Source organism: Tubulanus polymorphus, chromosome 10 (genome assembly GCF_964204645.1).
Source record: "Tubulanus polymorphus chromosome 10, tnTubPoly1.2, whole genome shotgun sequence".
In the NCBI taxonomy this organism is placed as follows: Eukaryota; Metazoa; Nemertea; class Palaeonemertea; order Tubulaniformes; family Tubulanidae; genus Tubulanus; species Tubulanus polymorphus.
This window is the reverse complement of record NC_134034.1, coordinates 5,688,017-5,701,355: the sequence shown is the minus strand read 5'-3', so window position 1 is coordinate 5,701,355 and position 13,339 is coordinate 5,688,017. Positions and strand designations below refer to the sequence as shown.

At 39.7% G+C, this 13,339-nt stretch overlaps 1 protein-coding gene across 3 annotated transcripts in view; it reads left to right on the top strand.

The window, feature by feature from the left end:
* LOC141911911 (hydroxyacylglutathione hydrolase, mitochondrial-like) overlaps positions 1–13,339 on the top strand; it is a 68,041-nt gene that overhangs the window by 2,729 nt on the left and 51,973 nt on the right. For 2 of the 3 annotated variants that reach the window (XM_074803012.1, XM_074803011.1), the window contains exon 2: positions 12,946–13,103. In XM_074803012.1, coding sequence (XP_074659113.1) covers positions 12,946–13,103 — 158 coding nt within the window. Of the gene's footprint in view, positions 1–12,327; positions 12,461–12,945; positions 13,104–13,339 lie in introns of all 3 variants that reach the window. The other variant, XM_074803013.1, reaches the window with a different exon arrangement.

The following is a 13,339-nucleotide window of genomic DNA, read 5'->3' as shown; positions in this document are numbered from 1 at the left end:
TAAGTTATATATAAGGTATACAACAACGATGAAAATCGAAACTAATTCTCTGAAATGTGAAATATTGCTTTGACGACACACACTTGTATGAAGGCCTATCTATAAATTTTTCTTTTACTAATGTAGGTATCCGGTATTATTATATTTTGTAAAAATTCAATTAAGAAATTTACTAAAACTAAATGCATGTTAGCCCTCCTGTTAGTTATTCAGCTAATTTTAGTTATGCAACAATAGTTATTCCGTACCATCATCAATCTAAGAACTATATAATTTTTCCGCCATTGAATCACGAGATCCAATATAAATCTAATTGTGCCTCACAAAATGTAGAACGACGCTGTTCAATGCGTATAAAAATTAATGCAGTTGCTGCAGCACCAGTCTTCTCTAATGGCTTGTTCCAATTCCTCGCCGTGGAGTTTGATACAGATACTATGGTACCACCTGTAGCAGTGATTGCATCCAATCTGTAACAATAATGAAAATGATAGTGCATTATTTAGAATGCAATTCATACTGATATGCGATTGAACATGATAGATTCTTACCCACACTCCATTTTCTCCTCGAGTACAACATTGGGAACAGTCATTCGTCATATCAACTGTAATATTACGTTTTAAAATTCTTACTAGGGTACTACTTATTTAAAAAAAAAATGAACATACTCGTTTCTACTGAAAATTCTTAAGTATATTTCCATCTTTACCTTCTGAATGTAGTAGCAGGTCTGCAGCAATGCGCTTTCTCTCAGCTGCGGGATTAAATCGCTCTTTCGCAATGAATCCCTTTTGCATCAAACATTTGGCAAACTAAAAGAGGAAGACCGTTAAACAACATTGGGCCGACCCTACTAAAATAATCTCAACAATTTCTACAATACCTACATGCAGAGTATAAACACCGCAGTTGTGTCCATCTGTCTGTTTGGGGTGATCGATTGACCCAACTGTCCACCGTATTTTGCCAAGGTCAGGCCTTCCTAGTCGGCGTTCTCTAAATTGGAGATATCGCCTAAAAAGAGATGGAAGCAATGTATGAATGGACATTATAGCTGCGATCACACGGAGATGATTTGGCTCGGGCCAATTTGGCACAGATCATAAGAGAGCGCGTTCACACGTAAACCATTCACTAATACTGATTCTAAACAATGCTCAAACAAAGCGAAGTGGATCATTTCTGGTGCCAGTTGCAATTCAAACGCAATCATTTCAGGGCAAACAGGCTCGGGCCCATTTGGCACCCGTGTGAACAGTTGAATGCTCGTGTATATGTCACATGCCCATGAAACTTATTTTGATTGACAATTGGTGAACTAATCTACGATTGAAATCGACTAGACGTACCTGAAATTATCCTTTGCTGCATTGGCTTCATCATCATTGTAGCCCATTGGGTCAAGATAAATAAAACTCCGTACTCTGGGCCATATAACCTACGTACATAAATACATAAATTTGTACATAAATACATGTACGTACACGTACATACAATACATCTAGGAGATGGGTATACATTTACTTACCACCAGAATCCAATGACTTCGGTTTTTGTTGTAAGTCCCGACAACTGCATCTTTTGTAGCAAAGACTTCCTGAGAATAGTAAAGATTCATTTGATTAACACAATTTCATTCAACTTTGTAAAAGTCAATTGCAGACAGCGCTATCGACTAATAAAATATTCCGATTGTTATACAGAGAACGTTAATAATAGATACCTTTTTCATGAGATGATTTTTGTACGACATTTCATTTCCAGTTATTATACATGTTATAAGATGGCTGTCTAACAAAAGCCAATCACGCGGGGGATCGTTTTCTGCAGCCTTTTTGCATATCATAAACAAAGACGCCACTATGACCTATCGTTTCAAAAGAATACGAAAAATATGAACTGGCTCTTTAGTGACTAACTTCCAAATGATCCCGATTTATGTTCATACAAATTTATTGAGATATCAGTATTTCAGATGCATGCAGCATATTAGTTCATTACTTTGAAATGAAAGTGTAACATAGAAATATCTGAGGGATAACACTTGCACGAAACTTACAGCATCATCCAACCACATCTTATTACGTAACGTCCTGAGAGAAACATCCGTCACAATAACTGTTCCTACCTTGGCCACTGGAACCTCGACTTCATATGATCTATTCCATATCAAGGTGACCTGGAGGAAGTGTTCACATGTTACAGAAACTAGATAATGAAGGTATAATGCCATTTCATTAGATACATTAGATATAATTCCGATCTTTTGCTAACCTGATCGTTTGCTTCCGATCTGTTTTTTGGTCGAGAGAACGTCGGTAGTCCATGGCCGGTGGATTTTCTTTTCGAATTCTTCTTCGAATTTGGAAATTGATCGCCTGCAATTGAAACCAGATTTGATTTTGCTTGTAATTTCAGAAGCGCAATTGACCCAGTCCATGCCCTTGGAATTGTCCCTTACGGTCTTTTGTTTGTGTTGGATCCGTCTCACAGTCCGATTCACAGCTGGCTTTTTTATCGTTTCGCTCGTCTATGAAATCATTGAGAATTAAAAAATCCATATAGGCCTATATATATATCGCCTGTGATCAGCATAGGCCATAACGCGAAAAATATTTCGGCTTAATTTTCAGTTACATACCTTTTTTCGGTTCGGTAGTTGGTGGATCCGTATCACAGTCCGATTCACAGCCGGCTTTTTTATCGTTTCGCTCGTCTATGAAATCATTGAGAATTAAAAAATCCATATATACATCGCCTGTGATCAACATAGGCCATAACGCGAAAAATATTTCGGCTTATTTTCAGTTACACACCTTTTTTCGGTTCGGTAGTTGGTGGATCCGTCTCACAGTCCGATTCACAGCTGGCTTTTTTATCGTTTCGCTCGTCTATGAAATCATTGAGAATTAAAAAAATCCATATATATATCGCCTGTGATCAACATAGGCCATAACGCGAAAAATATTTTGGCTTAATTTTCAGTTACACACCTTTTTTCGGTTCGGTAGTTGGTGGATCCGTCTCACAGTCCGATTCACAGCTGGCTTTTTTATCGTTTCGCTCGTCTATGAAATCATTGATTATTAAAAAAATCCATTTATATATCGCCTGTGATCAACATAGGCCATAACGCGAAAAATATTTCGGCTTAATTTTCAGTTACACTCCTTTTTTCGGTTCGGTAGTTGGTGGATCCGTCTCACAGTCCGATTCACAGCTGGCTTTTTTATCGTTTCGCTCGTCTATGAAATCATTGATTATTAAAAAAATCCATTTATATATCGCCTGTGATCAACATAGGCCATAACGCGAAAAATATTTCGGCTTAATTTTCAGTTACACACCTTTTTTCGGTTCGGTAGTTGGTGGATCCGTCTCACAGTCCGATTCTTCAGAGCTTTGCTGGTCTATAAAATCGAGATCCCGAAAAGGGATTGTAATTTACATAGGAAATGTATATTGTAATGTATATAGGAAATGCAACACGAAAATTCGCTATTCGTTTTATTGTCGCTGTGTACATAAGGTTGAAATAGCATAGTTGTTGTTTTATGAGTTACTTTCTTACCCGTGTCGTTAAACACATCTGAATCGTCGTTATGTTCGTTGCTTTCTGATATCGGTGAGTCAACTGACAACGTAGAAAACATCTTTTTGCTTTAATTCATTTAAAACAATCCGGATATTTAAAATAAATTAGAATTTCATCATCTTGTACATTTGGGACACGGTGTGCCGGTCGTCTCTATCCGCTGAGTTCGGTGTAATCCGCACACCGTATTTATATTGCGGTACTTAGTACTGTACTTCGCTTGCGCATGTGAGAAGCTTGGTTTCCAATATACGCAAATTTGTGTATATTGGAAGTTGTATGGTGGCTCCACGGCTCGGGACAACCCTTTCTCCATAAATTAATTGGTTTGGCGTTATTGGAATGAGCTTGTCTTTTTCCGAAATACGTGCCTTTGATTTCGTTTTGATAACTAATTTCTCTATTCTTTGCGAAATCTACGATAAACAATGCCCAATTATCGGGTAAATTTTTCGCGGAGGTTTCGATTTTGATATGATTGCCAGCGAGCAGTAAAGACATGTCGTACAAATGTAACACCACCGCTATTCTGAAGATCAATTTCAAATTCAGACAAGATCTCGGCTAATATGCCACGCTTTGTAATTAGAGAATATATTAATCTGCCATTAGAATCCTCGTGTTTTTCCCAGTGATTCCACGTGATTATCTCGTCAGTTGATATATTGCTATACAAGGCACGGATAGTGTCACCGTGGTTGGATGAGAGAAGACGAACGTTTCTGGGCCTCAACAGAGTGAACTTTGTAAACTGATTAGTATCTGAGGGTTTTCTTTCTGAAATATACCATATGCTGCTTTTAGAGAGCTTGTCATAAGGTAGCCTGGCCCGTGTTTGTTGGCAAACCTTTTCTCCGAACGTATAGAGGATATATCCTCCCGCATGTATAAAGCACGAATTGTGTTTATTTGGGCCAAGTTAAGTTTAGAGCGCCGTGGTTTTCGAGTGAGGCCCACTTTTTGGGCTTTGGTAATAGTTTGACGATTGAGCCCAGTTTCTTTACTGAGACGTCTGATACTAACTCTCTTTCTATTCTCGATAAACTGCAATGCAACTGATTTAACTACGTGTTTACTGCAGTTTTTCATGTCATTGGGAAATTGATCGGATTTCGATGGAAGTGTGGAGGAATTTGATTTTTCAAACAATTTTTTCACAATAACAGCATATTTTCAGGGAGATTTGGGCATAGCTTTATTGGCTTTGTGTGTTGCATTGTAGAGTGATTGCTTTGAATTATATGGGCCGATCTCGTCACCACCAGTGCTACATGCATTTTTTGTCTGGGAATTGCGCTCACGCGTCGACGTTTTTGTCCGGACCAGTTGGCTCTTTCTTTACGCTTTCGTTCTCGCCATGCGGCACGTTTGTCAACCACCTGGCCTCTCGTCTTAGGCGTTAACTTAATACGAAGTCCACCACCAGTTTCTTTAACTGAAGAGCTTAAGCTTTTTTCTTCCTCTTTCCATTTTGCCCGAAGACGACGATTCCTATTGCGTGTTTGTATTTTAATGTGTTCCCGTTTTTTAAGCGATTCTTTGTTCGGTTTCTTTTTATTACACTCTACCTTAAGCTTCAGCCTTCGTTCTCGTGCTGCAATTCGTTGGCGAATTTTATCTGTCCCTACATATGTTAGTGGTCTGTTGTTGATTAATGCCTGTATTTTTTTCAGGCGTGTAAACAGTTCGTCGACGCTAACCAGTGATTTACCGAGTACTTTTTTCAGTGCCGATTTGCAGACCCCTTTCATGCGCTCGTGTACACCCCGAACCATGCAGCTTGCACCGGTGTGTACCTGAACTTGGTTCCTTTTTCTGCGAGGTGTTGTTGGATGCAGTCCTGATCGATATTTCTATACCATTTCTTTATCTCTTCATCTGCATCCTTAAAATTCTTGGCGTTGTCGCAGTATAGGATTCTCAGGACTGAATACTGAAAACAGAACCAACGGTAGGCTCGCAGAAATGTTTTGACTGATAGGTCTGACACCAGTTCTAGATGAACCGCACGTGTCGTGCAACACGTAAATAGACAGACGTAGTGTTTTTTGACTGCGTTATTCATCTTAACGAAAAGGTGTCCCGTAAGGTCAACTGCTGATGAACGCGATTAACTCATTTAGTCGGAATTCCGGAAGATCTGGCGCTTTGGGCACCGGATATGGCTTTCTTGCAGACGACACATTTTTTCAGTACTTTCTTTACCACTGACCGCATTGACGTTAGCCATTTCTGTAACTCTGTCATGGTTGACCCTATGCTGTAGTGAACCATGCGATGGTGTGTGTGTCTTATAGGCTAAGCGATGTGGCTAAGTAAGAATTTCCCGGGATCAGATATCGGGCTTTTTCTCGAAATTTCTACGTTGCTTTTGCGACTCTCCCGCCACACCGAATCAGACCCTGTTCATCGAGCGTCAAACCCAACTGATGTACAATCGCTACTCTCTTGGGTGTCTTGGTGCCTGGATTGTGTTTCTCTAACTTCCAAGTGTTCTATGACCTTGTTATAGTATCGCGTTTGGAAATCGGATATCCATTTCAATTCCGCATTCTCTTTGTCTAGAGCGGTCAGGTAGCATGACCGTTTGCTGTCTATGACAGTAACTCTTCGCAGCTTGTTCCACTTGCCGAATCTATTGATGTCGATCACTTCACTGATTAGTGTTTGGTGCATCGGAGTTAACTCGTTATCCATATAGGCTGCGGCTGTCAAGGTGACGTACTGCTGAGATGTCAGCTGCTCTATAGGCGTAACTGGCCAAGACGATTTATTGTATCGGAGCCAATCAGGACCGTTACTCCACGGTGAGACTATCAGTTGTTGATACGACGCACCACGTGATAGAATGTCGGCAATGTTTTTTTTTTTTTTTGAGATTACATGGTGCCAATCGGTCAGCGCTGAATTGGCGCGAAGAGTTTCGACTCCGTTCTTCACGAACAATTTCAGTTTCTTATCGGTTTTAATCCAATGCGGTGCGATTTCAGAGTCTTTTAAATACCACGTGTTTATTTCTGCGAATTCCTCTCACAGCATCTCCGTCAAAGATTGACCATATTGGACGCCCATGACCATTGCCATTAATTCCAACTTAGGAACGGTTAAGTTCGCTGGTTTCTTTGACACGATTTTGTTTTTGATCCGAGTAATGAAACTCTTCCACTCTGGATTGCGTACGCTACACACCCAATCGCTGTGTTCGCACAAGCATCGCAGAACACTGCTATGTTCAGCGGACTGCCGGTGTCGGCATTCAGGTACCTGTCGTACGAGAAATCGCTAGATTTTTTTAACGATTCGAGTATATCTTCCCACATCTTACTTTGCTGTGTGGGTATTTCATCATCCCAGTCTTTATCATTCCACAGTTCGTTTACGAATATTTAAGCCGGAACCACCAGGGGTCCGATTAATCCGAGCGGGTCATAAACTGAGGCACATTGCGACGTCATGATTCTTTTTCGTATATACATCCTTACGTTCCAGTGGTCTCTGGGCCAAGAAAATTTTGTCTGTGATGGAGTTCCACTTCATGCCCAATAAGGTAACCGTAGTTTCGGCTGCAGTTCCCTCACGTTTCTCAGAGTTCGTTGACCACTGCCGTAAGTTGAGCGAGGCATCCAGCATGATTTTTCTGGCTTCGTTGTAGTAATCGATCGCCTGGTCATCTGAATCCAAGCCCGTGAGCAAATTGTCGACATACATCCGTTCGTTTAAATTTTTGGCTACAGCTGAATCCTTAAACGACTTAAGATGTTTCTTTAAGGTGGCAGCCAAGGTGAAGGGACTGGATGTATTTCCGAAGGTCATGGTATTACAACAATACGGCCCTAAGTCCTTTCCAACATCATTATCCCGATACCAGAGGAATCAAACAAATTTTCTGTCTGGTTCAACGAGCTAAATATTCAAGAAAGCCTTGGCTATATCGGCAGTAATCGCAATCCACCGAACTCAAAACAGTATTAACAGCTGGACGAGACTCCTGATCATGTTAGGTCCTTCGTGTAAACAAGAATTCAGGGAAGGACTTCCGCTACTCGCGTCGAAAACGATACGTAGAGGGGTTGTGGAACTCTCCCTCAAAACCGCGTTCTAGATTTTCGGCCATCACTCCAACGTATTGATCGATGAGACCGAGTTTTCTCAACCGGCCCATAACTTGTTTTAATCTGACTCCGCACTGCGTTAGATTATTTTTCAATTCTGGGTGCTCTGACCGCCATGGCAGGGGCACGTAATACTCTCCGTTTCTGAACCCAATACCGTTCGGAAACCTATCTTTAAAATTATTTTCTAAAATCGTCTTCTTTTTTATGAATTACATACGCGTCAATAAACTTTTGTAACTTACAGGTTTCGTCATCTTCTATACTCGCTGTAGCGCAGTGACACTCCGCATTGCCTTTCTCGAGAGGTCCGGAGACTAAACATCCGAGGTTCGAGTATTGAACCATCGGTCCATCACCCTTGACTATCTTGTTCTCCAAAAACTCGTAGGCATGGTCACAGCCTATTAACCCATTTGATAATGGTATGTTTGGTCACTACTGTACTGAGCCTAAATTAGGCATTTTTGCATGTTATATATGGATGGCTATAGCAAAAAAAACCAACAGAGGAAACAGGACAGCAGTTATATATCTTTGTAGAACACATCCCAAAGTTTATCTAGAGGACCAAAAAATTTTCCAAAATTATGCTAATTAGGTCACGTGACCTAATTATATCGTGTGAAGATACAAAAAATATAATTTTTTTGGAGAATATTCAACATACATCATTTCAAAACAAATCAAGATCCATGTATCTTCAATCAAACAGTATACTGGTGTCTGTTGTGTACCTTAGGCAAAAAAAATTATGCAAATCTATGAAAAAATAAAAAATTTACAGGTATTTTAGTTTTTTAGGTCTACGCCTAAAGTACAGCCTTGAACCGCAGCCCGACCTCTTACTGGGGGTGGAGCTGCGTGGGCTGCTGCAATAATGTTTATAAGTGGTTCATCATCACTTGTACTAAATGATCTATCAGGGCTAGGACTCTGGGCTCTAGGACTCCCAGAACGGGTCTCAGAATGATCACTTGTGGCAGAATGAGTCCCAGAATTATTGTCCTCATCCAAGTCACTTGCCGACCCATAATTTGACTCGGAATCGTCATAGTCCCCTTTGGATTCGGCCCCATCATCGACATCGCTATCTACAGCACCAGCCCCATCACCTCCTAGATGATAGTTATTATTATCGCTGTCAGCATCATTTATGAATCAAGTTATAACCTGCACTGCGGTATAACGACGTCGTTTTTCTGCCATCTTGGCTGCGAACTGCAGTAAAACGGTCAGTTATTGATAAATAGATTTTTTGGTGGCGAAATCGCTTGAATCGCCCTCTAGCATCTTCTGACATAGTTTCCGCAATTCACGGCAGGTGTCAGCCATGTACAGCACGATGATAATTGTCCTTCTAAAAACACCCTGCATCTCCCATTTCTAGGGCCGGGCGATGTGCTACACAATGGCAATTTACAACCATGGGGGAAGCCTGGAAAACCAAATTTGTTGTTAATATTGTAAAATGCGTATCATACCGTCTTGCTGAAGTGACGGTAATTACGTGTTTCATCATTGTGGCAACACCATTACGACACCCAACCATTACGCTGCCAAATCCTGCGACTTTTCGAAGATCGAGATCACTTTCCTCAAGAAAATTCTGAAGTTTGCTTAATATAGCCTCTGCTGTCATGGACTGCATCTAAAAATAAATTATTTCTCTTAAATTGGTACATTTTCTATGTTAATCGATATGGCTTCGAGTTGATAACAGAGGATTAATAATCCTCTCCAGATTGATGGATTATCAAGAAATGTTTATATGAGTGCATATATTGTTTTGAAGACTTACCTCTTCAGCTCCGAACAAAGGTGACATTTGGATCTCCTTTGTCATCCAAATGCTTGATGTAAACAAGCATCTTGTCGGTTGTAGTGATATCTGACGATTCATCAATCAATATGGCATAAACTGGAGAATTTTGTATTGCTGCCAGTCTATCATTCCGTATTGCCTGACCTGAAAAAAATAATTTCGGTACATAAATGCTTGAAATGTATGCGATAGGAATGATTGATGATTTTACCTAAGCAGAAAACCATTTCCTGCATTGTCCTTTCAGAAGTGTAATTAGCATTTTCAACATGGAGCGCATCAAGGTATGTGCAGCCTAGATCATTTACAAGGGTTAATAGGGACTTGTAAGTAGTTGTATGTGCGATGTCATGACGAATCAGCCAGTACATGCATCGTAATGCTGCAATGAATGCAGTTTCCTGAACTGTCGCCATGCTTGAAAATGCCGCCTCTATACCACCCCCTTTCTTCTTTTATTCTTCTCTCTGACGCTCTAGAGTTACGGCCACTGAATGGCAATCTGTTTTCTCTTGTTCCTTGATTTTATCTTCCCGAATTGAGGTACATGCTAGAGCGGTCCAAAAACGCTTTCCTTTTTTGGGATGTTGTCCATGTCTCGTACATAGTTTACAAAACATTCCGTCATCTGAATCAAATGTATGAAAATTATTATATATGCAAAACCATACTGTAGTACGGAAATTGGCAATAACTTGTGATCTTGTTCCAAAAACCTGTTTTGATCTTTTTCAATTTGATACTTTAATCGAAATTTTATTACATATCATGCCTATTAAATATGTGCTACGGTACCCTTGCTGTGTTCTGGTTTAACAACTATGAACTATGGCCTTAGGGAATTAGATGGGTTGTGATGGTCTGTAGAATTCTTCATATATATAAACAATGTTCAGGTGAAAAAAATGAATGAAGTAAAAGTTGATTACCTGCGTTGTCGTACCGAAGCCACGTGTAACGTTTCAACCAATTTTGATCAAAACCCTTTGATCTGTGCTTCGATATGTTTTTAGCCTCAGATGTTGTTACAGATGTTGAGGTTTCTATGGGGACCTCATCTTGACTGTCCGTCGTGTCATCCAATTTTCATTTTTTTACAATACCGAAAGAAAATAAATTGCTCATCTTGTCAGTGTATACGAAAGTGCAGGAAAAACTGTCGAGATATATTCCGTGTCACTGCGACTGTTCAACTAAAAAACTAAACTTTGCATTATAAATAAACTACACTTTATTTTACTTTTTTTAAAATAAACTACACTTTAGTTACTATGGTTATTATGTAATTGTTGGGTCGTAGAATTATTTCAGTAAACTTTTCCCTACGTAGCACATCTGGTTAACAGATACGCCACATGTGATCTCAGTTTGCCTCCAAGATAGAAGTTACACAACAAATTTAAAAAGTTGGTTTCATTGATCCAAACCAAAACAAAACCAAAACTGACATTTATTTAGAAAAAAAGTCCTTTGTGTAAACTTCATTTGTATTTAAACTTCATTTGTACACACATTTATTGATGATCCACAGACGCTAAACAAACTTTATTGATCAGTGACACGTGCCGAATGCAGCGCGCTGTCGTAGATACTGATAGTAGGCGTTCCAAACACTGAGCTGCCAATCATTCTAGAGACCGCCGTTATCTTAGAAGTTGGCTACGTTCCAACTTGAACATGCATCTCTGTAGAACTCACGCATCAGATTTCACAACTTAGTAGGCACATCGCGGCACATCGTGATTTAGCTTCCTGTAAATTACGCATACGACAAAGAGAAAAATTTAAGCAGGGTGGAAAAAACATTAAGCAGGGCGCTGAGTTTTTAGCATGGCGGCATATAATTTTAGCTGGGCGGCCCGATATATCTAACACTGAGTTAAGTGTTAGATTACCACCCTTCATTTACCATCTGATCACGGATCATCTCATCACTGTTTATAAAACTACTGTTCTGTGCCCGCATTCGTAGACGTGCTACATACAGATTGACAGTTTCTTTTTTCGATTTTTTTGAGAGACCCAAACACGTAACGTTCATACAGCGTATTAAGCTTTGGACTAAAGTACGTATCAAGTTTACGCTATGTTCCTCTGTACACATCATCAGTGTCGTTAGGGCCTACTGACACAAAAGCTACCTCAGCGAGTGTTTCATGTATGTCCTGTACTGCCATCCGAGCACAGAGGAGTAGTTATGCATTCTCTTGCACAAGGTCTGATGTCCCTTTCCCCACGACGTAAAATTTAAACGAACCGATCCAGCGTTTCCAGCATGGACTAATTGAGCTGGCATCCCCCGTTGGGTCGAATTTCTCTTTCAGCGTGATATCCATCTAAACTGAACGTTAACTGCATCAAAGCAAAATATCTTAAGCGCGATTATATCTAAACACACTTACAGTCTCATCAGACTCAGTTTACAATCCTCGTCGCCAATGTAGTGACCGATGTGGATGGGTAAAGTACAGAACAAAAGCCTTATATTCCCATTCAATTGTCTCGCTGCTTTATTCTTCATATAACATCCGGTTGTACTAAGTACTAACAATGTAAGGCACATTTGTTGTTTTGAATTCTTTTGATGTGAACACTGGGCGGGATTTCACTGTAAATTCATCAATCAATATCCATTAGTTATTTTGAATTGGCATTTCACAATTTATCTGTCGACAATTTTCTGATTTACATACGAATTTGTCATGATAAGGAATATTCCAATTTATAATCAACTCTTTTTAATGGGTTTTAGTTGGAGTGTAATAATGCATTAGGGATGTTCCATTTTCAAGGCTTCAACATACACGATGAATGCATAAGTTGTCCCCGACATAGGCCTTGACTCTATTTGCTAGATGGCTGACTGGTGACCACATTTGATTTTGAAACTATTTCGCTGTTTTACTACAAGGTGCAGTTTATAAGGTAGAGCCTTTATTTTGATGAAAAGAGTATGCTATGCTGGTTGTGATGTTCATTAATTTTGATCATAGTTCCATTCGGGATGGTGGATTTGCTACCACATGGGATTCTCACATTGGTCCCTCATACAGGGTGCAATGACTTTGTAGACCATCCTATTTGCATAGTAAATATCTGGTATGCAGATAATGATCCCTATTGATTTTTGTAAGTATTGCATTCAAGATGGTTGCCTGGTGATCATATTTGAATATTGCAAAACAGTTTCCAGTCCTTCACTTTTCTAGAAATTGTGTTTGGTAAAAGTTACAATACTTATCACTTTCAGTTGTATTCGCATTGTAGTAGCTGGTAGCCATATTGGATTCTCAAAATGCATCTGTCTTACTAATGTCAATCCACATATTGCCAAATGATCAAAAGTCACACATTATCAAGCTCTTAACTTCAGGTTGAATGATATAATCAATGAATATTTTTTTCTTCAGATTGTTACAGAACTTACCATCATTCAGCACATCAGATACTGAAACATAAAGACATGAAGATAAGATTAATACCTGCGTTGTCAGATAATTATATGTATTTACTTATCGACGAAACTACTCAAACATGCGCTGCTGTTGATCCAGTTGAACCAAAAGAGGTACTATTTATGATATGCTTTTTAGCCCACTTTAGTCCCAGCGGGCTATTGCGTTCACTATTCGTCCGTCCTTCCATCCGTAGACGGAATCCAGTTATTTTGGGAAGTTTTGAAGACGCTTCAAGGTAATGTCTTGATATTTGGTTATTCATGTATCTACCCTAGACACATCTCCAGCCCAAAAACTGGCCCTGTCAGAATCAAGATGGCTGACTGGCAGCCATTGTTGTTCGTCA